At 30.7% G+C, this 26,515-nt stretch overlaps 2 protein-coding genes and 1 long non-coding RNA gene across 3 annotated transcripts; 2 read left to right on the top strand and 1 right to left on the bottom strand.

Moving 5' to 3' along the window:
- Positions 1-29: 29 nt before the first annotated feature.
- LOC134691556 (microfibril-associated glycoprotein 4-like) lies at positions 30-24,132 on the top strand (the record flags this gene model as incomplete). Its single annotated transcript, XM_063552120.1, has 8 exons — positions 30-132; positions 5,942-5,989; positions 6,378-6,449; positions 7,194-7,265; positions 7,940-7,999; positions 9,244-9,401; positions 23,241-23,337; positions 24,053-24,132. Coding segments are annotated over exons 2-8 (573 nt in total), but the record flags the coding sequence as incomplete, so codon positions are not given.
- LOC134690577 (uncharacterized) lies at positions 10,626-22,312 on the bottom strand. The gene is made up of 13 exons (XM_063550534.1): positions 21,946-22,312; positions 20,933-21,036; positions 19,151-19,255; positions 18,354-18,800; positions 17,519-17,825; positions 16,845-17,053; positions 16,168-16,371; positions 15,589-15,864; positions 14,444-14,648; positions 13,751-13,845; positions 12,995-13,166; positions 12,197-12,301; positions 10,626-11,236 (listed from the first exon to the last, which is right to left on the bottom strand). The coding sequence occupies exons 1-13, from the start codon at positions 22,274-22,276 to the stop codon at positions 10,626-10,628; spliced, it is 3,171 nt and encodes a 1,056-aa protein (XP_063406604.1). The 5' UTR covers positions 22,277-22,312.
- A 6-nt stretch (positions 24,133-24,138) lies between the features above and the next one.
- Positions 24,139-25,448, top strand: LOC134690624 (uncharacterized). Its single transcript, XR_010101984.1, has 2 exons — positions 24,139-24,217; positions 25,173-25,448. It is a non-coding gene; the product is annotated as an uncharacterized LOC134690624 (long non-coding RNA).
- Positions 25,449-26,515: the final 1,067 nt, after the last annotated feature.

The following is a 26,515-nucleotide window of genomic DNA, read 5'->3' as shown; positions in this document are numbered from 1 at the left end:
CCAAATGAGTCTGGTCTATCTGTGGTGTTACATGTGAACCTTTTCCATAATGTACACTTTTTTCAATGTTTGGTCCTGTTAAATTCTGGATTGGTCGTATACTGTTCAGAAGATGTGCCTATGATTAGAGGTAATATATATATTATTTATTGGCTACGTTAATTTCGTGCCTTACCAATTCGTCACCATAAAAAATAAGATGGTGTGGTATTTTTGTCAATGAGACAACTCTCCACAAGACGAAAAACCTGTACATGCAATGTTAATGAAATAAATAATAAACAAAAATAATAAACAAAACGGTTTCTAGCATGTTTGGTATCTTTCGACTCAAGACCATTGTCTAATTTCGTGAGTACGAAATATATTTAGATTTAGATTTTTTTAAATGGTATAGCGTTTTTGATTTTGAATGAAATTTATGTTAGATTTAATACAGGAATATATGATTTACAAGTCGTACCGTTTTCAAATTATTTTGTTTTACGCGCTGATCAATTTGGAATGTAGAAATGAATGTCACAATGTGTTAAATATATTTTACCTGGTCCAGCCGATCAATAAAAATATTTATAGAAATAAGTTAAAAATAGAAATTGATCGTTAGAATGCAACGACATTTTTGAAATTTCTCAAAAGTAAAAGTTTGATATGTGTATAGAATATTTCCTAACCTCGAATTATTCAATTCAGATTATCATCGATTGTTAAAGAATCGAAATAATTTATTCGTGTCCCAATTTCAAAATTTAGTGGATTTTTTTTTAAATTCATATATAACTGATATATATGTATTTCACATTAATCTTAAACTTCTAGAATGATAACCAATTCATTCATATATGTTATATGGAATAAAATTTAATGGCGATTTATCTGTTCATTTTCACATAATGCTTGGGAAATGGTAAATCATGTATGTCAAACTAGTTTTCCTTAAGACGTCAACCTTATGTACATCGTAACGTTCATCGTTATGTACATAGTAACGTTCATCGTTATGTACATCGTAACGTTCATCGTTATGTACATCGTAACGTTCATCGTTATGTACATCGTAACGTTCATCGTTATGTACATCATTTGATAACTATTTACAAAGTTTAGAAAAAAAGGTTACGTAATAAGATGAAGGAAGAATAAAACTCAGTCATATGTGTTATCTTAGGCCGTGTTCACACCAAACGCCGTGTAGAGTAAACATGTTTACAATTAGTTTAGTGTAGTGTACACTGGTTTCACATTACATTTGTTCACATCTATACACCTTGTTTAGCTACCTGTACATAAGATTTGTTCCCACTTGTAAAATATATGTCATTTAAATGTTCATTACGTAGAACTGAATTCAAAATTTTTGGAAATTTTTTCTAGCGGTAAGGGAACAACCATTTGACTCCAAATGGAAATATTCCGATCCCCAAATTGATAAAAAAAAAAAATGGTCATACAGATGATACAAAAAATATTCTGAATCAAGAGTTCCCCCATCCATTATATGCGCATCTGGTGCAAGAAAATTGGTACCATTAATTTTATTATAGTGTTAAATATTGAAGAAAAAGTATTTGATCACCAGCATCGGAAAAAAAGGAATAAAAACGTACGCGCGAAAAAAAATCTGATTCAGATAAAAAAAAATAACCCTCCCCCTTTTTTTTAAGTTAAGTGGTTGTTACTTTAGGAAAGCCATTTTTATATAATTTGCAGTAGTTTGAATATACTAGAGATGTCTGGATAACGCATTAGAAAACGTTAGCTGCAACATCGTGCTTACAGCCGAAAAAAAAAGGATTGAGATGTTAGGGATCACTACATTTTTATTTTTTCTGTATGTCTCAAATGGTATTTCTTCTCCGAGGAGTATTTGGTAAAGGAATAGGGTAACGTTTTTTTTAATTTTTTTACGTGTTTTTTTACGGAACTGAGATACTAGACAAACATATCATTTACCTCACACTTTTTTAAGTCATGCATTTATGCGTGAATCGTTTTTTGAGTAAAGACTAGTGGCGAACATTGATGTGTACGTCAAGTCGATTCGGGAAGACCTTTTCAAATGAATTAGGCAACAACTATTTACTTCATTTTTGTGGAGGGGGAGGGGGCGTGAGCTATTGATTTTTTTCAGGACAAATTTTGGTGACAAGTCGAAATCAATTTTAACATTATATATAGTGGCAGCTTAGGGTGAAACAAACAAAAAAAAATTCAGGGCCAAAAACTGGAAACATTTTTTGTTTCCAAAACAAAATCCATAGCTCACCACCCCACCCCCTTGCCTTTAGGTTTTATACTCGACTATAATAGCCCCACCCCCACCCCCCACACACACACACACCGAAAATCAATTAGTTGCTGCCTAATGGGTTCGGCAATTATGCTGTTTTGAGTCTTGATTAGGGGTTAATAAAGTACGTTAATTTTTTCTAACAAAAAAAATCTGTAAAATTTGGACAACTAATAATTATCAAAAATATCAATTTTACTCAAAAATAGTTTCAACTAATAATTATCAAAAATATCAACTTTACTCAAAAATAGTTCCTCCTTAAATATATACACGATAAAACTAATGTCCTTAATGCCTAGTTTTGTGTACACTTAACCTACACAAGGCCTACATTGACTATCGACTGTGTGTAGGTAAAACATGATTTACACTACATGTAAACATTGAGTTTTATCAATCAGTGTATATAAAGTGCGAATCCAGCTAGTTCATTTTTACTGTTATATGCGGGTATGTCTATTGTAGAATAAAGGATCATGGGAAAACTGTATTTGTTAACGTTTTGAAATTATCAAGTAAAAGGATTTTAAGTTAAGTTTTAACAAATTTTCATTGTGATATGTCTTTATAATATACAAACATAGCATTAAAGTTCAAATAAGTGTTATAAAAGCATCATAATATAGCATATCGATTATTGAAAGCGATCCATTTTAACTATAGATGCGATGAATTATCACTGTTAGTGCAGTCATTATTAATGTAGAATTTTCAAAGATGTGAGGAATTTTATTGTAGAATTATGTGATAAATGCACTTGCAACAAATGAAAAAAAACTTAGTTGATGACTTTAGGATTTATGATACATGTATTTTCAAATTGAAATACAAACTCCTCATTCATTCTTCATCAAATATATAGCTTTTCACACTTGTAACAAAAGCGATTCTTAAAATGTCATATTGTATTTTTCAGATTACGTTTCTCCTTGATTTTAACTTATATAGGGAATGACTGGAGCGTGACAGCAGCGGGCCCTCTTAGGCAGTCAGTGGGCCCCTACTTATGACAAAATCTAGATCCGCGAATGGATACTACCGCAGAGGTAAAACCATGCACATTTGGGTTATTGTACACGAAATGCATGCTAGAATTCATTTTTGTTGATTTTAGACCCTTTGGAACTCTATGTGGGCTATTTCAGCAACAAGGCAAAAAATCCCCAAACTAGATACACGGTTCGATTCAGCATGTCAACGAATTCCAAATATCTATATTAAAGGACTTTTGTGTATAAATTTGGACCCCACAAAATTGAAAAAGGGACCAAAAATATAAGAAAATGCATGCATCGGATACATTTGTTATTGAAGGCATGACTGTAACAATAGGATGAATATACAAAAATATCTTATTCTGGGGTCTAATTGGGGGGTTCTGAACCCGGAGCCCGCTTACTGTTTTGTCAGATTCCCGTATTCCGCTTATTGTTTTGTCAGATTCCCGTATCCCGCTTATACTATGCAGTTCTAATTTTTTGTAATTATCCGTGTCCCGCTAGACTTCATTTCCCGTTTTTCACTACACAATCATTTGACTTTCACCTGTCACGCTTGCCAAAAATCGGCAATCCGGCGTGACGCTTATACCCAAATGCGACCCATTATTTTACTCTATTTTGACTCATATTAAGCCCATTATAAATATATCAAAAAAGTAGCGTGGATTTTTTTATCCCTTTTTATTCCGTCTCGTTTCGTTTTTGAGCCGTATAATGATGTCGTATGTGACAATGAGACAACTCTCCATCCAAGTCACAATTTATAAAAGTAGACCATTTTACGTCAAAATGCGGTCTTCAACATGGAGTCTTGGTTCACACCGAACAGCAAGTTATAAAGGGCTCCAGTGTAAAACCTTTTAAACGGGAAAACAAAGGTGCAATCTATATCAAGATGTACGTGATTAGTGGTGAAGTGTCATGGAAATGGATAAAAAAAAATAAGGATAAAGATTCCTATACGCTTTATAAGAAACAAAATGGAATACATTTGAAATAAATGTTATTTCTATTGAATTTATTAGAGTGTTTTAAAACTTTCCTCCGTAAGTTAAATTTTATCAAATCTTTCTCTTACTTTATCTATTGTTTGAGCAAGTCGGCTAAATTAAGGCTTTACAGCTAATTTCCTAACGCATGTAAAGCAAAACTTTGGTTGGCTTGCTTGCTTTGTTTGTATAATTGTTTATACAAACTTTGTAAATAAGATTGACATTTTAAAAAATATGAATAGGCATAGTTTAACTTGTATTTTTAATATTTGAATTAAATTGGGTGTTATCATAATGATTATCCAACAAAAAAAGCAAGCAAATCAACTAAAGTCTTGCTCTACATGGTTAAAGAAAAGAGCTGTAATAGATAAAAAATAAATAATTATACAGTGAAAATGCACCGCATATACAATACTAATGATTCGCTCCACAGTGAAAATGAAAGATTAGTATCATTATTCGACAGTAAACAAGACTAGCATTACGAAATCATCATAGTGGAATTTAGTTAAATATGAAGAAACTGAATGACAAAACATATTCTACGTTATACAACTTTAATAATTACAATTATTGTTATAAGACTCTCTACATTTTAAACTTTAATAATTGTATTAAAATGAATATTTTTTACACTGCAACAACATCTTACTTGTTAGTTATAAAGCACCTGCACGATATGTTCGTGAAATGTCCTAAATATTCACCTATTTTGGTATATATTTCACAGCTGGATGGCTTTAGGCGCGATAAAACCCCGCTCGTATCTCTTACTATGTTTTATTAGTATTATGTATTTCTGAACATATACATTTTAACTAATTTTCTTCATTTTCTTCAAAAATTAAAAAAAGTTCGTCTGTTTATTTATCATTCTACATTAGACATTTATGGCATATACAGTAAAATGATATTTTAGGATCCGCACTTTACATACACTGTCAATGGGAACGCAATTGTGTTTAGTTTACGTGTGAGTTACACTAACACAACACCGAATTTATATCAATATGAACACGGCCTAAGACGTTTTTGCATGTACGTAAGGTGGTAGAGATTAATATTTGATAGCGGTTGTTTCGAAAATGTTTCTTATTACTGGTGATGACATGTTATGACTGTTTCAAATCTTTTTCGTTTTATCTTTCTTATTCAGTTTCTAACCGTAAATATGTGTTTTAGTTGATTAATACATGCTTAGAAGTTAATTTTATTTTGTACAAGCCTACAAATCTGTATTATGTATATGTTTATCAAGCTAACTCCAGAAAAGCGCTTCGAACACATTGAAATTATAAAATGTGTTGTTGTCAATTTTGTATCAGATTATAATATGTATTATATAATCATATTAACACCATTGTATATCACGTTAAACATGTCCTATAAGTTATCTACGACATTAATCTGTTGAATATATATTTATTCTATATTTTGAACTTCCAAAATTGTTACAGATCTTTTATTTATTTTAAGGAAGGTCAGTGAATGTTTGAAATCACTTCTTACAATTTTTAACTGCATGTTCACAATTAGGCAAAATAGTTATCAAAGATCAATAAGACAACATAGAGATTTTGGGGTTAAAATATATCTTTAGAATATATTAGAAACAATTTATAATATTCCAGGTGTTCGAAATGAGCGTGAGTCTTCGGAGGATGATATGAGAGTCGACAAAATAATGCAAGAGCTACAAGGTAAGGCTTTAATGAAAATGAAATTTTATTGTTCTTGTACATTACGACTTTTATTGATTGTTTCTTAATCTATTCTCCTCTCCCAATATGACTGATTATGTGGGGGCATTTTCTTTGTTGTTTTATGACTAAAGAGTAGTTAATAGAATTATTTTTTATTTTTTATCAACCGTCAGTTATTTAATAAATTGATTGATGCTCAAAACTATTAAACATATTTGAAAAAGGTGAAAACCATATTAAAAGCATATTTATCTTTCCAAGACTAATATATCAAGAGTACTACCGAAACAAGAAGGGAATGATCTAAAAAACCTCCCAATTAGTAAATGGCTTTTTCTGTATAAACAAACGTATGTTGTTACACATATTTTCTATTGTTGCTTAGATACGTGCATTGATGGCAATCAACACCAAAATATAAAAGAGATGAAAAAGGATACACAGACTATTTTAAACAGTACGTAGTTATGTTTATATTATGTAAAGAAACTTGATAACCTGATAAAAATTTCATGTATCTAAGACCAAACTCAAAGAAATGCAGTATGTGTGTCTTCATTGTTTGAATTAAAGTAAAATAACTCTATGAATTGTTTAACATTCATTTCGGGGACTTTATAGCTGATTATGGGGTATGGGTTTTGGTCATTGTTGAAGGCCATACTGTGACCTAGAGTTGTTAATTTCTGTGTCATTTTGCTCCCTTGTGGAGAGTTGTCTAGTTGGCAATTATACCACATCTTCTTTTTGTATATAGTAAACAAACATTTCTTGAGTAAATTTAAGGACAACATATCAAATGAACACTGAAATACTTATAGCAATGCGATTTCTGCTCGGTTTATCTCCAATAGAACATCATGCTTGTATGCACATCCTCTCGGGAACATTGGAAAAAATAGATGACATTGATAGTCGAAATACGCATCTGGTGAAGTTCATATTATCTAATTAGCTATGTGCTTTTCTGTCAATTTGCTACTGAATGTATGGGTTTTTTCATATATTTAGTTAAAGTGTCTCTTTAACGAATCACAGGCACTAACAAAACTGCAACTCATATTTTCATGACAGGTTAAACTGTTTCCGATATAAAGGTAAGCAGTCTGGAAAAATATACCCCTGATTTTACATTGTTTTAATTCATGAAAGAATTTTGCAAGAAATTTGTTAAAGTAATCAGCTTTTAATTATCTTGAAGATATTGAGGTATACAAAGATGTGGTGAAATTAAATACAAAACTCAGAAAAGAAATAAAATGGATCATTCAAGGTATTTCTGTTAATGATATTAATCATTTATCTACTGTGTATGTATTCCAAATAATGGAATAGAACTAAGGTGATACAAACCTATCTGCATCAAGATAAACTATTAACTATTCATATCGAAATAGAGCCGCCCTATGCCTATGATTATAGGTATAATAAAGGCTTCAGTATTCTTCACTTTTATCTGCAATCGATTCGTTATGGTTATCCAAAAAAAGAACACAGCGACCATAAAACAAAAGAAATAAACAGATCAGTTTAGCATTTGCCAATTTCTCCGAAGAACATCAATCATGTAACTCAAACATATAAGTAAGAAAAATTAATGCAAATTATACGTTTTTTCGCCATTATCACCATTTGAATTTATTAGTGTTGTCAACGGTTTTCATATCAACTGGTTAACCGTCGAAAGGAGCGAATACCAAAACATAAAACATAAATCAGCCAATCGGACTGTATTGAAATCACTTTTACATTGGTTTTGCTTAAAAAATTATCTTCGTTGTTATTAATTTGACAGATCAATTATCCAGTTCACTTATTGCTATTGTAAAGTAAAAAGAAGCATATGATTGTTTTGATTTAAGTATGTTCTGTTTATTGTCGGTTTCAATTTTCAAATTTTTATTTACTTATTATATGAGAGATAACTTATTCTTTGTATGGTTGTAGAATCAAAAGGAAAAAGAGAAACGAGGAGAATATTTGACTTACTCACAAAGGACACAAAGGGTGATTTTTATGTTTTCAAGACTTTATATTGACAATTAGATATATTATCGTGTTGTTTTGTTATTGTCCAATTGACGTGAAAAATTGAGTATCCTGCTTGGTGGTGTAAAATATCAGCATTTGAAAGAACTTGACGTGAAGGGATGGTTTATGTTCATGTATATCAAATAATTACAAAATTTACAAAATATTGTATAAATTATAATACGAATTGAATATCATCTTGTATTCTAAACATTTTCCAAAATACTTAGAAATGTCGCTGTCGCAAAGAAAAGTTCAAACTAACGTAGATTAGAAGAAGAACACAGTGTTAAATAAACTGAACATGCTGAACGACTTTAGAAACACAACACTCATTTTGTTGATTTTTTTTACCGAATCTTTTTTGATTCTCTTACAACTACTTTTCAGGCTTATCATGTTTCTTTCTTCTTACAAAAATTAAAAATCTGACCTACCTGTGGTTATGGAACATACCGAATTTTTGAAGTCGAACGAATTTCTTAAAGCAAAATTTTGGTCACATTAAGGATTGTTTCTGTTTTTTTGCTTTGTAGAACAGTTCTTACAATCCTTTGCCTTACTTAGTAATTTTTTAAATGTTGCATCTCCATTTTGCCAAGTCTGAGAAATAAAAAAAAACCCAAAGAACTGAATTAACCCTTAATAATACTGCAATCATGAAAACATAAATGTGCTGCAACCATACCGTATGACTTCAGACACTCGTTCTACTGATACTAGTAGACAAGATTTGTTACTGGCCATAAATGAACAGATCAACGTGTAGTGAAAATGAAACATCAACAGAATTTGATTATGCAACGTCATTTGCCAATCATGTTTACGGCCGCAAAGTCAACTGCTAACCAAATTGACGAGTGCCGTTGGGTACAGATTCATGCCATAAATGTTTCCCATGAAATGATTGCCAAAGAATTGATTGAAGGAAACATGTAAAGCCCTCAAGTTCCAACCGCATGATTGCCAAAACCAATTAATGGGTTGAACAAATGCAAAATCAGAAGGTGTGAAACAGAACCCCAAAAATCTCAGACATAATTTTGTTTACCTTTCTTGCTATCATTTTGGTGTAGGTAGCAGGCAGTCATCGCTTTTGAAGTTGACACATTCCTTAAAAAATAACATAAAAATAATCTAGTGTTGCGTTTCTAAGGTTGTTCAGTATATCATAATTCAAAAGATATGTCTGTAAAATCACATCACAGCACCTTTTTCAGGAATATGCTCACCATCAATTGCAAAGTACAAAGACTGTACGGAGTTAAAGAAGAAAACAAAGAAAAAACTGGATGATGGTGTTTACACGATTTATCGAGGGAGAGATAAACCTATTCAGGCGTACTGCGACATGACCACAGATGGGGGAGGCTGGACGGTATGGGGTATTTTATAAACTTAAGACTTAAGACGAATTCTCTGTAAGGACCAGAATTTTAATGAGGGGGCCAGACATGCATAGTCTCAGAATTTGGTCATACTTGTATACAGAGTCTATTACCACCCTACAATAACTTAAACAATAAAAAAATTCAAAGTTTCAGTACGGTTGCCATGGTAACCATTCATGCTTATTTTCATCCATTTTACATGAAAATAATACCCTTTTTGGGCCATTTTCTGTAATTCAAATCTCATTATGCATAACTGATTGGGCAATAACAAAGAAAACATGAACTTAGTATAGTTTAATCATGTCATAAATACATCTATTGGTAAACATCTATATTTCCTTACTATAAAAAAAATATAGAAGGTCACCCCTCTTTTTTCATTTTTTTAATATGTCAAATATTGAATGGATTTCTAAGGCTAATTTATAAAAATGCACCAAATCAGTGATAAAGTTATTACTCTTTTTAAAGAACATTGTTATTATGCTGTCCAAAATTTAAAAAAAAATAGTGGGGTAAGAAGTATTTATACTTTAACATGAACCCCAAAAAGCCCCCACCGAGTTGCACATTTTCTTCATTTGGCACATATCAAGGTAAGTTTTTTTCATTTACTACATTCAATCATTAACCAAAATGTTCAAAAAGTAAAGGCCAATGAGATGCTATTAAAAGCAAAAGATTGATAAGGACTTTTAGATCAATACTCCAAAGGTCAAGGTCAGAGGTCAATGTCAAAGATCTGAAATATTGACATTTTTGCCAAAATTTGTAGATTTTAAAATGATATTCCTGACTGTTTCTTTAATGTTAATAGTATATATCTACATTGGTTATTACTATAAAGAAAGAAACACAAATAAGACTTGCCAGATGTAAAAATTCAAAATTGAAGGTCAAGGTAAAAAAAAAAAAAAAAAAAAAATACTCAACTTTGTCTGGTTTTGGTCTAGAAGAGTAACAAATCTTCTTGAATTGCAATTTTTAATCAAGCTAGTCAGTGAATAAGGATATGTCCTTTTGATGTTAAAAAAAGGTTCCAATTGCACTTTCAGGACAACTTTAAACTGTCAAGGTCAAATTTGCAAAGTTCAAGTTTTTGCCTTGATAAATGAGATAAGGGTTTTGTTCGTACTAGAATTAACAAAAAAAAAATTGTGATACTAGATAATTGAGCTCAATTTATGGAAGACACTGTTTAATCAAAGTTATAAAGAAACACTGTCCAAAATCTCCTGTTTAAGGCATCTTTTATTATTTTCCTCTTCGGCAGATCTGAAATCATCAAGGTCGGTCTTTCGGTCTTTGAGTGCCAACCTTGAAAAATATGCTGTAATCTGCTGCCCAGTTAAATATTCCTTCCTTGAAAAAACATATTTCCCCTCTTCTTGCAGCTGTCTCATTTCATTAGCTGCTTGAAAGGGATCGACTTTTCTACCTGATACCTTCCCAATATCAAACTTCTCCTTCATGTAATTCACTTGAGATTGAGTAAAAACTGTTCTTTTCTTTTTACCTTTCAGTGCCCATCCCTTTACTGATTCTGAGGTTCGGCAGTCATTAAAGTTACAATCCAGTTGAACCCTTGTTCCGTGAAACAAAGAATTAACTTTTTGTCCATACATTGACTTGGCTTTATCTTCAGTTGTTTTTTCATTGTGATAATCACAATTACCAACAATGATGTGTTGCTCCAGTGCACATTGAGTTTTAAAAGCTCTTGTGCAGCCATCTTTTGGGCAATCATATGGCTGATTGATGGAGTTCTTCTTTTGTTTTTTGGGGTTTGGTTCTACAAGTTCTTCTTCTTGTGCCATAACTGAAATGATTAAAAAAAAAACATATTATTTTCTAACACAATTTTATAATTTTATTTCATGTTCAAATATGATGAAATTATTACCAATAAATAATAACAGTCAACTGCAGAAATTCTCTTACTGAGAAAAATGCAAAATGTATTACCCTTTAATTTTACTGTTTAGTCTAACCTTCCATAGAAAATGCAGATAAAGAAATCATAAGCATGCAAAATGCCCTCTGTTTTCAGGATCATAATATGTTCTGACTCTTCTACGTTTGAAATTTTGAAGTTGAATGTGTGGTTATCCTATTATTAGTTAACTCTTTTTAAAGTACAATACACAGGTGATATATCCTGTCCAGTACTATATATTCAAATTTACAAAAACCTTAACAATAAAACTTTCACCTTTTCTCTTCCTGTGTACAAGGTTTAGCATTGCATGCAACCTCAAGCTTCCAAAACATTTTATAGAATCACAAAATAAAATAATAATAGAGCTTTGAAAGACCAAGATGTATGTCTATGGCACAGGTTATTTTTACTGCAATGACATGTAGGATAGATTTCAAATGATTTTTTTGTGTACCCTTTTAAGGATGTGATGATGGTGTTACACATAAAAAAAAATATCATGCAATTCTTAGGTTCAAAAGTAAAAAAACTGTTTAAATTTAAATTGTTAAATTGTTTTAATAAATTGTAAAAAAATAAAGTAAAATTTAGCTGGAAGTTGATTACTGTAAATTCAGAAAGTATTGCGTGCACTAATATTGCCATTTTTTAATTTAGGACTTAATGCAATTTTCATTTTTAAACATTTTGAGAGAAAAAAATGTTTAATTCATATAAAATATCTCAACATTAAATTATTGCGTTACTGTAACATCTCTGTTGCATTTTTCGAAATGATAAAAACCTCGCAATAATTTCTGAATTTAGAGTAGCTGGTTATTTTCAAAACAAATGGATTACCTTCTACTTCCAACAACTGAGGAGCTGTAATTGTCCAATCAACTTTAACCAACAGATTGGTTCTTTGCTCTGTGGTTCCGATGTTTTCCCATGCTATCCGCTTTCCTACAAAAATTATATACTTATTAGTCACCAATTCCTATGGTCAAATTGATACAATCTCAATGTATTGCAACAACTAGTTTAAACTTCAGTGTCAGACAGAAATACTGTGACAATTTTTTTGAAAATAACACATGAAAGACACTTATATTTGAACAGTTTCTCCATAATTATCAAGATGGAACCTAGTTACTGCTTTATTTGACATTTCTTCAAAAGAGTAGAAAAATAGATCAAAATGTTGCACAGGCTTTATCAGAACCATACCAGGAGAATTATACTGATTTTGATTGAATTTTTGTTGGTTGGTAATGAAATGCCACTTTTGAGCAACTTTTTGAGGATATTTTGGGGCAATCTGGTTGAATGGTTGGAGGAAGCAGGGGTGACCTGAAAATACCACTAACTTTTTATAAGGAATCTTATCTAGTATATTGGTGTCTATAATGCCCGATCAGAGAATGAACATACAAACTTAGTGCTGACTGGCTAGTGATTACAGTAGCAGTTTAGACAATTGGCCATCAAGGTCAAAGCAGTAACTATTGACTATTTGTTTAAGCATGAAAAAGTGCAATAAATTAAATGTACACCTTAACCATGTTAACCATGGCAAACAAGCAGATGATATTCATTGAGACACAAAACTACATGTGTTAGTTATTCATAGGTCAGATTCATAATTCTGTTTATTACCTTCTCCTATTCCATATGCCTTCCAAACTGTTATTCCATTGACATCAAATGAAAAATTATGCAATTGAGTAATTCCAGTAATTGGTTTAATCTGTGACTTCTCTGCATCCAAATTAGTAACAATGTCAACAACTCTAACCCTAAATGATCCTTTCTGTTTAACATCTATAGCCTGTAAAAATAAGCAGAAATGAAAATTAGAATTGCTATGTTTATAACAGGTTATTACTTACTGGGTATGCATAATAAATACCAATTCTCTTATCATATAACTATGCATAACATCTTGGCTGAAATTAATGCATACCAATTCTCAAATGATGATTTGTGTTCTTAGTGTATTGTTGGTTGTTCATTATGTCGTTTTGGTGGGTTATGTCATTTTAGTTGATTTTTACTGTAGTGTACACACTGATATGTTAAACCTTGCAATGAATAACATGTGCCTGTCCCAAGTCAGATGCATTGTTATTTTGGAAATTTGTGTTATACATTAATTAGGTTGTAAGTTTTTTTAAGGTGTTTAAAAATAATTTTTCACTTATTTCAGCCCTGTAAACCATTCAATGCAGTAATGACTTTTTTTTTCTATTAAAGGTCATACAGTGACTTTAGCTGATTATATATCTCTTTATGGAGATTTGTTTCCTTGACAAGACGTTTATAACACTCTTTTTGTAATTGGCATACTTCTTACTATGTCAACTTCTTACTCTTTATTTTTGCATATAAAATTAGTATTTTATTCAGACTCACCTTTTTCATCTCCTCTGCAGATGTGACATCATGTCCCTCATTAATGTATCTTCTAACACATGCCTTGATATGTGAAGCTCTGCGGTCACATGGACCTACAACACATTTGTAAACTGTCATTACATACAATGCAATGGTTGCAAATCAATATGAATATATATACATTTTATATTTGAGAAACTACCAAAAAAAAGTTATTCTCCAAATATCAGGATCAGAAGACAAGACCTTTAAAATTGCTTAAAATAAGTACCATTATTCCATTATACATGCATGCAATTAGGATAATACATTAATGCAGTTGTAGGTCACAAAATGTAAATTTTGATAATTCTTTTCCCATCTGAAGACAACAAAAAAAAAAACCTTCAATCTAAAATTGACTTGTATGTATGTGCCTATCCCAAGTCAGGACCCTGTAATTCAGTGGTTGTCATTTGTGTATGTGTTTCTCATTATTTTTTTTTATAAATAAGGCCGTTAGTTTTCTCGTTTGAATTGTTTTACATTGTCATTTAGGGCCTTTTAAAGATAACTATGCTGTATGGGCTTTGCGCATTGTTGAAGGTCTTACCATTACCTATAATTGTTAATTTTTGTGTCATTTTGGTATCTTGTGGAGAGTCATCTTTTTTCAATTTATTGAAATATTTTTTATTTTGAAAAATAAATTTGAAAACTATGAAATTTTACCTTTGCCATCCTGTGCTTCACTGAAATTGTATGTTTTCAACTTATCTCCTAGTTCATCTTTAAGTGCTACCATCATCATTGTGTTCTTATAACATCCTGCATTATCTGAGAAGAAGTTTACCTCCTGTATATTTGGTAGTTGTTTTCTCAGGTCATGGACTACATCACACAACACAGAAGCAGTAACAGAACCATCTTGAGATATCTAAAATATAAAATGACAATGTTTTGTTACTTATAAAAAGCAATTTGTATGGCAAGCAATTTTGCTATTTATTCTTACTTCAAGATATCTCATAAACCTTATAAGATATCTTATATAGTTTATCAGATATCTTATATAATTGTCTTTACAAGATATCTCATAAACTATATACAATATCTTATAAACTATATAAGATATCTTATATAAAAGTTGTTTATAAGATATCTCATATACTTTATAAGATATCTTATAAACTTTAGGAGACATCTTATAAAGTATATGAGATATCTTAAGATATCTTATAAACTTTAGGAGATATCTTATATATATATATATGAGATATCTTATATAATATATGAGATATCTTATAAAAATGAAATTATATAAGATATCTTATAAATTATATGAGATAACTTATATATATTATATCAGATATCTTATATATATTATATGAGATATCTTGAAATTCGAATAAATAGTAAAACAGCTTGCCATTCATTTGGATAAATCTTTCTTAATCTGTGATGCATTGAGTTAAAACAATGCAGCTCAAAAATGATACAGAAATAAAGAAAAAGGAAATCAGCATTCAGAATTATAGAAAAATGATTCATTGTAAATTAAGAAAGTAATTGTCTGCTTTTATAATGAATTATTGAGATAAAACAACCTAGACACCTTTTTTGCAATAATTCATGAATTTACAAAAATTTAAAAAGATTACAAATTTTATATCAAAGTTTTGATATTGAAGTTGAATAAAAGTTAGCCTTATTTATATGCAAAGAACATTTTCCAATTACCAACAAATTTCTGAAAGCTAATAATTATCTGAAGAAATTCGATTTTTTCAAAAAGCTGAACACTGGAAATAATAGATAATTATATATCCCTTAATAGCTTTGTTCTTTAAGAAAAACTAGCAATATCTTTTTATTACCTGGGATGAAAAAATGTGTACATGTGTAATTGTCTTTAGTTCTTCCCCTTGTTTGTATAATGTTACTGAAATGTGCCAGTTGATTCCACGTTTGGCGAACCAGTCACTCTGACCTTCTCTAAATTTGCGTGGAAGAAATTTCATCGCCCAGTCACATGTGATTAGTGCTTGATTTTCATTTAAATTCTTTAGCAGATCTTGTTTTGCACCTTCTTGATTCCTAGCTCTCATAGCATGACTTTTCCAATCTTTTATAGCTTCTACAGCATTTTCAACCTGAAAAAGTAAATTATGGTAGGAAAAGTGGTTAATTCCTAATTAACACACAGTCTTTCTTTTTAAATACAATTCAACAACCTTACATACAGCTATACTATCAATCTCAAAGCAATTCACACTGAAGTCATTTCATGTCTACTCTATCAAGGGAGGTTACAGTATTTTTATGATGACAATTTTTTGTACTTGAATGTAATGGTTCATGACCACAGTATTGAACAATTAGCTAAGACAATTTAAAATTCCTTTGTTTACTTCTCCATTTAGTTAAGGAAATGGAAATAAGGTGATTGAAATTACCTGGAATACAATGGAATCTTTATTGTCCCATGTACCATTCTGTGTTAGAGTACTTATTTCAGCTAAAAAGTCTGTCAAGTCAATACACTGTTCACAACTGTGTGTATGCTGGGTGTTACAACTTTGGGAGAAGCACTTTTCACTATCACTTAGTGCAAACATTTGGCAATGATCTGGAACAGCATTCTCTTTTTGGATATGTACCTTTTGATTTAAAAAAAAATCTAAACCATTAGAAAGATTTGTTCCAAACTTAAGAAATTAAAAGGGTAAACAGATCTGTACATCCACAAAAAAAAAGATCACATGTAAATTACTAGGTAACCTATAGGTTTAATTATAAACACAGCCAACATCATAATAATGTAAACTTGAGTCTCCATTGCTCAACTGAACAATTCATTGGTTAAAATTCCTAGTTATTTTCAGACCTACTACATGTTGTTTGAGTGAACTTGTATATTTGTTATTTTTCAAAGAAGTACTTCCATTCAACATGTTCATTGTTGTTCAAATGTGCCTTATGGTATCAATATATGTATATAGAGTGTGGTGACAATTACAGTTAGGTAACACTGTAGTTCAATCATTGACATAAGCTAACATGTCACTTTCAATTTATTTAATTATAATGTTTCTTATAACATGATTTAGACTATCAATATGTTTTCAAATACCTTGAAATCTGATTTGATATATCGCTTCCCATTTAGCAATTTGGATTTCAGTTCTTTCTTCTTTTCACTGGATGTGCAGAGTTTTTCTATGATGGTTTCAAGATCTTGAAATGCCTTTCCACCCTCTGCGATGTAATAGTCAAGTCCCTCAACACATTTCCTTACTGAGGCAGAACAGTCATTAAGGATCTTATACATTGTACTTCTTCCTACAATTATTACAATATAATAAAATTGAGAATGGAAATGGAAATAATAGTTGATCATACACATATATATAAATTTCAATTTGATAACACACCAAATTTTTTATTGTCATTATGAATAAAATCAATAAATTAATGACTACAACATCCTTATTTTTTTAGAAAAATCTATTCTATGTGAACAATGTCTTTTTCAAATTAACAAACATAAGCTGACGAAGGTGTCCCATGTTTCTTGTATATTATGTCAACCTGAATTCAAGATAACTATGTACATGCATATGGAATTATAACTGTTTCATGACTCTCAATTTCTTGTCAACCCTTTATTTATAATTTGTTAACAGCTGTATCAAGGGCACCAGGCTCATATTTTTATCAACACCAGTTGGGAGTTTTGTCATCAGTGGGCTCAAATCAAAATAATTATTATTTTAAAAGTGTTTATCTATCTTTTTATAAACATACCTAAATGACCAACATTTTCTGATTCACAATACTGAATGTACTGATTTACAAGAGATGAAGGTGCAAGACTTCGAATCAAATTCGGCACAGCGACTATTTCTCCAGTTGTAAGCTTCATAGTTTTCATACCAAAAGGTAGATCTTTAACAACATCTGAACTGATAATGAAATCTATAAAGTGTTCCAACTCTGCTATGTCTATCTTGTTTCTCGTTAGTCTTTCTTTGGACACAGGGAGACCACAGCCTACTTCATCACTGTGCAGTTTGGCAGCATAAAATCGGTACTTTGTCAGATCCGGTATCATCTAAAAAATAAATAAAATTGAATAGATATAAAAGCAACATAAATACTATACTATCAATAAAAATAAATATCTTGAAAATTTTGTCATATATGTATTGTATTTAAAGCTTTGCCATCATTAAAGGTTGATTTTACTCTTGCAATTTCAGTGAACCTAGGGAAGTGAAAAGAAGCTAGGTAAACCTAGCTATATTGGCGACAATAAAATTATGTTTTTCTAAGGCCATGCCTTGAACACAATACAGTTATCTCCACTATATTGCCATATATTCAAATAAATTTGATGTAACAAATATTTTGGCTCATTTCTGGGCCTTTTATAGCTGGGGACTATGTGATGTGGCCTATGCTCATTGTTGAAGTCTGTACAGTGACGTATTATATATATATATACAGTTGATAGTTTCGGTGTCATTTTTGTCTCTTGTTGAGAGTTATGTTTCATTGGCAATCATACCACATCTTCTTTTTAATATTATATATATATATATATATGACATATGTAACTTGCCAATGAGATGCAACATACCTCTCTGACCTCATTAAAGCTATAATTTCTGGATAAAACTGATAGGATTTGCCTTCTTAATGACCATGTTTCTGCTGAAATATATATGTCCTTCAATATAAGTGCTGTTTGATCATGTGTAGAGGACTTTTCAGGTGTATGTGCTGAAAACACAGACTTGAACAACAAATCTTTTAAAGAGTCTCCCTCACCAGGGCAGATGGTTTCACAAATGGCTGACATACATTGTAGAGCTTTTGACAGGCATCTCTGCTTGGTTTTATCTGTAGATGATGATAATGGAATCAATTTTTCTTTCACAGGTGACACATCTGATATGGCCAGGAAGGAATTCAGCTTCTGTAACTTGTCCATCACACAAACTGATGCCTCTGAATATTGGCTGTCACCTGTCTCTAAGCACATACTTTCACTCTCTGTTTGACTCTCTCCATCTGTTACTGTTTCCTAAAAATAAATATGCTTCAAGTAATATACTCTGATTTGGTTATTGTCTTATCATGCATGAATTACAACTCAACAAATAACAAATAAATCACATTTTTGCAAAAATACAATACAATAAGAAAAATATGTCCACATTGTACATTGATGCCAGATTGCAATCTCATTTTTTATTGTCATGACATAAGGGAGCCAACACATTTGTGTCAAAACCTTTATTTGGCATTTGGTTATATGTCTCATTAACATGCCTTCATCTTATTTAATCCAATACATATCCATTCAATACTTTGAAACTTATTTGTTGAAGTTAAAGATAAGGTCATCTGTTATAATGTGAAAATGAAAAATACCTGTTGGTGATCATTCCAAAGTTTTGTACATGAATCAGAACTGTAGCGTTTGTCTTCTCTTTTCTCTCCATCAATGTTTAAAGCTAAATTTGTGTTATTGTCAATCTGAAAAGATAAAAATTACGGTAATTATGAAACGAGAGCTGCATTTTACACATAATTGGACTAAATACTCTACCATATTTGTACTCATTTTTTATTTTCCATATATTATGTTTTGCTATTGGGAGTGTTCATGAAAATCTGACTTTGCTACTTTAGACAAGAAACCATTTTGCCTTCATTTTCAAGAAGGTCTGTGCTATACTTATTTGTTCAGTATTTATTTTATTTGTATGTTTAGTGCTTTCAATTTGTGCATCAACTATTAATGATATAGAGAAAAGTCTCCAAAACACCAAAGATTTATATACAAAATGTCTATTTTCTTGTATGTAATAAAATGCTCTGTGTTGAAAGAGGGGGGGGGGGCGTATAGTATAACCTTTACTAATCATATTTTGTTCTGTTACTCTTATACTTTTAAAGCAAGAAATATAGATCTAAAAAAAGAAGATATGGTATGATAGCTTTTTTGATTTTTTTGAATATCTACATTTATTCATTCACTAATTCTTTCAAGTTCCAGATAAATTCAAATATCAAGATTATTGAGTAAATTAATATCACAGGATAAAGTTATACAACCAAATATTGCATTTATGTAATTATGTGTTTTATAAAAAAAAAAATGATAACAGTATTTAGTTATAATTTTGAAAGTTCATAAATATTTTCTAATATATATTATATATATGTTTTGGTCTTATAACTGGCTTTATCAGAAGTGTTTCTAATTGAATTAATAGCATTAAATGCAATTTATAAATATCAAATGAAAAATCATTTATCAATATATTATAAATTATTGCATATCAATATAATATTTCCTTCCCACAGAAAGTAACCAAAAGTTTATAGTGTGCAATAAATTCCAATATTGCACTGGTGCAATTAATCTTCTAATTTCATGATGTCATCAATGACAAAATCTTCTTAGTTTAAACCAATTTTTACTTTTCAGATATTATATTGCTATGCAATAAAAGGGTTATTGCATGAAATTTGGGGAATATTCATGCAATAACCCTATATACTTATCATATATATATATATATATTACGGATTACAAATGTGTCGAGGTTTGTGATTGGATAACAACACAGAGATGTCAGTATATATTCAGGAAACTGCCGGGGTATATACGACGTTTTTATCCCCAATTGGAACCTCAAAAACGTCATCATAAAACCGGTTACTATGTGACGTAGTCAAATGCTATCAGACTGTCAGAGGCTCACAGAGGGAGAATAATGACGTGCTTCAGTCAATAATACATTTTTTATACAAAATCACGCAATTTACACTTTTACTTCTTAAATTTAATGTTAAAAGTGTTATTATAAATTATTACATACACGATAAAATTATGTTCACAGCAAATTAGAAAAAATCCTTCACGTATGCTGAACATATCAGGTTGGGTTTTTCAATATATATGTGTTGTCAACAAATCCCTGCACTGGAAAATAACATTAAATCAGGGGTAATCCGTAATATATGTGTAATTCAGGTCTCAGAAAGGGTATATACTGTGACATTCCCGGCTTAGGGATTATATCCCCTTCGCCTTCTGCTCAGGGGATATAAACTCTAAGCCGGGAATGTCACAGTATATACCCTGTCTGAGACCTGAATAACATATAATATATATTTAATACAGTATAATAATATACAAAATACCTCTGATAATGTCTCTACAGAGATTTCCTCACTTGGCTCTGAAACCTCAAGATGTGCATCTGGTTTGCCTGATGACAAGTGTTTTCTGCAGTTTGAACAGATAGCTGTTTGTAAAGAAAAAAGCATGCTTCATTTAATAATTAAAAAAACCCAACATACATACAATATATTATGATACATTTTATTGGAAGATAATAAATATAAGCAATAAAACTTTGCAAAGTCGAAAGTTGACTTGATAGAATAAATTGTTGTAAATAATATTAAATACGAATGTACATACTAGTCATACATGAAGTTGCTATAAAAAATCTTAAAAATAAATCCAAGCACTATTTATTGATTTTGGTGTAGTTTGCTTGGAGACAACCCTCTAATTATTTATATCTATAAATGAAGTACATGATTGTGTGTAATGTATATTCCATCAATCACACCATTTCATGTAAATTATTTCACTCAAATTTATTTGATGTTTTGTTATGATATACTTTTTATCTGGTACTATTTTAAGGTAAATCACATTTGCATACTAGATAACATTCTAGCAAATATTTCTTTAAAAATTACTTTGTTTTTATAAAATGCAATAGTTTGATGTGTGCTTACTAACTGTAATATAAATTTACAGTCAGAATATTTTAAATTGCAAATTTTCTGGGTTTTAGCAGCAACTTCTGCCAGCCCATTAGTTTGTAAAGGGAGGTAATTTGACATTTGTTATAAACAAAAAATGTTTGTGAAAGTATTTTCAAGTACTGTTTTTCAGTCTAACATCTACAACAGATGATATACAATCATAATCAACAACTCAGTGTTAGTATAACTGTCAATTCATTAATAATTTCGAAAATATATTTGGTGATTTAACTACTTTATTCAGCATCTGTTTCAAGATGAAATGGGGTCAGCTTTTACGTGTATTTTACAGATCATTCATATATATTTATATTCAATTATAAGGCATTTGATCATCAAGAAAATGATTGGCAATGAATTTGTATAATACTTACGGGTTCCAATAGCCAGTACAATGCCAGTACTGCTGTGAATCTTCAACATGGCATCCTTTGTAATATTTCTCTCCGCCCGTGGAGCTGTCTTCTTATGGTGTGAAAGTAGTGTTGGAATAGCACATCGAACAGATTTATTCTTAGACCGGTTTTTAATCAAGATTTTCTCCAAATGAACATTACAGACTGAAAAGTTTTTGGTTCTCTGACAGAAAAGCAGACCAACTTCTGACAATACTATGTCTGATATTTCCCTATCTATGTCACAGAGGCTTTCATAAGAACTACTACAACACACAGATGTGTCAAAACAACTTAAACTACTATTCATCTCACTGTTTTCTGGTTATTTCTCAACAAGGTGCACACATATTACCATCTACTGTCGTCTGTTATGTTGTTATGGACAATAGCTTGTTTATTGCTTCTAAATAAATGAGGCAATAAAAGGGAAGTAACTCTCTGACAAAAATGATGCTTATTTGAAAATTTTCAATGGTGATTATATGAAAAATAATGTTTACCCCACTAATATTTTTTTCTTAATTGATTGTCTTTGGTAGCTTGTTTTAAAATATCTATACTAAATTTAATGATGTTTGGTGCAATTAATATATTTTGGCTGTGAAATTTCCAAAGTTTTTTAAGAAAAATAATACAAAGCCCTATACATTGAGCTCTCATACAATTAATCAGACCTCCAAGGTAAATTTAGACAAATTAAAATATTCATTTGGCCATTTCAAAATTATTAATTTAGTACATATTCACTCATTTAAACAAATTCTCTGCAATTTGTATCTTTTATCAAGAAACTCATTTTTTAGTTCAAATTACAATATCAGAAATATGACATGCTGTTTCCATAGCAACCACAGCAACACTATCAGATATAAATACATTTTTGAATTACTATTGCCGAATGAAGTGTCCCTGCAAAAATTTTTGAAAATCTGTGAACGTTCATGTCTTTATGAGTTTGATCCTTAGGGAGAACTGGTGTTAAAAGCTACAGTTCTTGCTTTACTGTTAAGGTTTTTTTTTACATTTGTATTACTGATATGGCATACGTATTTCGAAAAAAAGGATGATCATTATACTACTTATGCTGGTGTGGAATTTAGATAAGTACTAACAGTGAAAGTGGTATCTTAAACCTGGAAAAAAATAAGTTTGAACCTTTTTGTTTTAAAAGAGGAAACAATTTCACCGAACATGAGTCATTAAAAGACAATAAAAATAACTGGTAGTTTAAATTTGTGATAACATTCGTTTTCACATTGCATATTCAACAGGTTATGTTAAAACGGTATAGCGGATTTGTTGGTTTTAAACGTACATGGGTTGAATGCGAAAATGGATTTGGTGATATACATGGCGACTTCTGGTTTGGTAAGTTTTGTTCTTGTTTTAAATATCTAAGAAAATGAGCAATTAGACAAGGCGGGATATGAAATATGTAGGGAGTGAAAAAAAACATAGTCATAAAAGCTATTTTATATTTTTGAGCATTTTATAATCTACAGGTACAGTAAGACCCGATTTTCAGGTTTTTTAACAGTTTTACAAAATTGTTAACATGTTAACTTTTAGTTATTTATTGGAAAGTAAAATGCTTCTGCTACATAAACATGGGTTTTTTAATCATATAATGCACATATATCGGGTACTAACATCATTATGCATGCTAAATTACTGAAATCTTCACAATTTTAACATTTTATTTATTTTTACCGGTTTCCGTCTTTAATGAAAGTTGCCGCAATTGTGTTCATTCTTGATATTGAAATCTAAGTTGTATTTGATGATAACACATAACATATGTAAAGGTTGAGGATGAACACGGATGCGGCTTTCATATTTGACAAAATACATCTTTTTGGCATACTTGATAGATTTTTCATATTGACATGATTAACGCTTGAATTGGAGTGGGTTTTTTTTATGACTGAATCAGTAAAAAATCATTCACATAAACTAATTCAATCAACTGGAATAGACCCTTTAGTGTTTAAAAAAGGTTCCAAAATTTTTCGTCAGATGAACCTTATATTTGAGGCCAAAATCGGCCTGGACCTACTCCTTTGATATATTTTTTCTCATATAGGCAACAAATACACCCATATGTTGACCTCCACTGGGAAGTACGAGTTGAGAGTAGACATGGTGGATACAAACAACAATAGAAAATATGCTGTGTATAAAACGTTTGTTATAGGAAATGCTGCGTCAAAATACAAACTTACTGTTGCTGATTATTCTGGAACTGCAGGTGAATTATTTTAAATGTTAATGGTCTATATCAGTAGAGAGAAATTAAGATAAAATGAAGATGATTATATCTTTTTTTTATTTGATTATGAAAAGAGAGGAGTTAAATTCCTTAATTCATGAGAAATGATGAATTTTCTTTCAACGGTTTATGTTACTTAACATTCTAATTACTTTATGTGACACAAAATTAAATTAATCATGGAACAAGCTCGTGGTTCAAACATAAATGATATCAGATTTAAGGTCACGACTTATGATGTACTGTACACGTAAATTAAGCATGACACAATCAAAATTAAAACAAACAAATTATTCGAACGACAAAGGTTATGGCTAGAACTAGGAATAGTCATTCCTATATGTTTACGACTATAGTGACACGTGATTCTTTTAATTCTGAAATTTGTCTACTCTTTTAAATTAATTAAATTCTTTTATGTTAAAGGGAATTCGATATTGCATTCGTAGAGCATTGCACACAATTAACAAATCTGCCTTAATCCTTATATTCATCGGGAGTAAAAACACATTAGTACATTTTTGTCAGAATTTATTTGATTGAAACTATGCAATAATAATATAAAATGCGATCATAGATGCTCCAACTACTAGGCTGTTGATACCATTGTATGTTCTACAGCGACATTGAACCAAGGTAGTTTATATCGCTTGATAAATGAGCATTTAATTATATGTTCACTGTTTGACAAAGTTGACGTATTTTTGAAAGACTTAGAACATTTCAAGACTGCTTTTTTTGTTTCGCAGAAGCGTTCTTCACTGGAAGTCGTTGCTGCTATCATCCATCGTGTATATTCAAAGAATTGCAACTCAGTATTTTCTGATTCTCCCCTTAACACGGGGATTCGGTAGGTACGACAAAGACTGCCTGACTGAGTTTTTAGGTAAAAATTACATATTTTATGAGGACCATTTCTTCTTTTTCGTTTTAGGTGATAATTTAAAATTTCACAATGGTATGAAATTTACTACAGTTTACCAGGATAACGATACACAAAAAAATAATTGTGCAGTATTAAACACGGGAGCCTGGTGGTATCAAGCTTGTTCCTATTGTGATCTCACTCGTACTGATAAAAAACCGTTTTGGTACCATAAATTTATATCGAAATCTGTTATGATGATAAGAAAAATTTAAGGTCAATTGTATTCATTATAACAGTGGTAACATCATTCTATATATTTTCTTCAATAAAACATTAGGCTAACATAGATTTAATGTTTTGTCTGTTTGTCTTGTTGAATCATCTTCTTTGAATGAGCATTCTTGTAGTGTTTGAAAGATAACAAAAGCTACTGAAAATATTTGACTATTTAGAAACCATAACAAGCTATCAAGATTTAATTCATATAATAGTTATCAAAAGTACCAGGATTTTAATTTTATACGCCAGACGCGCGTTTCGTCTACATAAGACTCATCAGTGACGCTCAGATCAAAATAGTTAAAAAGCCAAACAAATATAAAGTTGAAGAGCATTGAGGACCCAAAATTCCAAAAAGTTGTGCCAAATACGGCTAAGATTATCTACTCCTGGGGTAAGAAAATCCTTAGTTTTTTGAAAAATTCAAAGTTTTGTATACAGAAAATTTATAAAAATGACCATATAATTGATATTCATGTCAACACCGAAGTGCTGACTACTGGGCTGGTGATACCCTCGGGGACGAAACGTCCACCAGCAGTGGCATCGACCCAGTGGTGTAAATATTTATCAAAAGTACCAGGATTTTAATTTTATACGCCAGACGCGCGTTTCGTCTACATAAGACTCATTAGTGACGCTCAGATCAAAATAGTTAAAAAGCCAAACAAATACAAAGTTGAAGAGCATTGAGGACCCAAAATTCCAAAAAGTTGTGCTAAAATAGACTGAGTTTTTAAAGACACAACAAACGGGCGGCTTAAAACAATGTTACATGCACGAAGCATAATTCCACTTTTTGCATTGTTCATCCATATTTCGCAACAGTAAACACAAAGTAGATATAATATGCACCATCGATCAAAAAGAATTGTAAATAATTTCTCATTGTTGAAGATTGTACCGTTGCCTTTTATTGCTTACATCCACTTTTTAAATTGGATTTTACAGGATAATTGTCTCATCGGCTATTACACGTTATCTACTTTTTTATATAATTCTCCTATTTTAGATATTGAAAAACAGTTTCATAACTGTGCCTTAATATATGTATTAAATTTGGTTTTAACGATTCGGAATTTAAATCGAGTTAACGAATTCACTTTTTAATGAGGAATCTAGACATAAGA

Source organism: Mytilus trossulus, chromosome 11 (genome assembly GCF_036588685.1).
Source record: "Mytilus trossulus isolate FHL-02 chromosome 11, PNRI_Mtr1.1.1.hap1, whole genome shotgun sequence".
In the NCBI taxonomy this organism is placed as follows: domain Eukaryota; kingdom Metazoa; phylum Mollusca; class Bivalvia; order Mytilida; family Mytilidae; genus Mytilus; species Mytilus trossulus.
Note: the sequence above shows the minus strand (reverse complement) of the source record. Positions and strands in the feature narration are given on the sequence as shown.

Coding starts and splice junctions, on each gene's coding strand:
- LOC134690577 (XM_063550534.1), bottom strand. CDS start 22,276: ATGAATAGTAGTTTAAGTTGTTTTGACACATCTGTGTGTTGTAGTAGT. Junction 19,256..20,932: donor CTGTAGAGACATTATCAGAG/GTATTTTGTATA, acceptor TTATCTTTTCAG/ATTGACAATAACACAAATTT. Junction 17,826..18,353: donor GCTTTAATGAGGTCAGAGAG/GTATGTTGCATC, acceptor TTTATTTTTTAG/ATGATACCGGATCTGACAAA.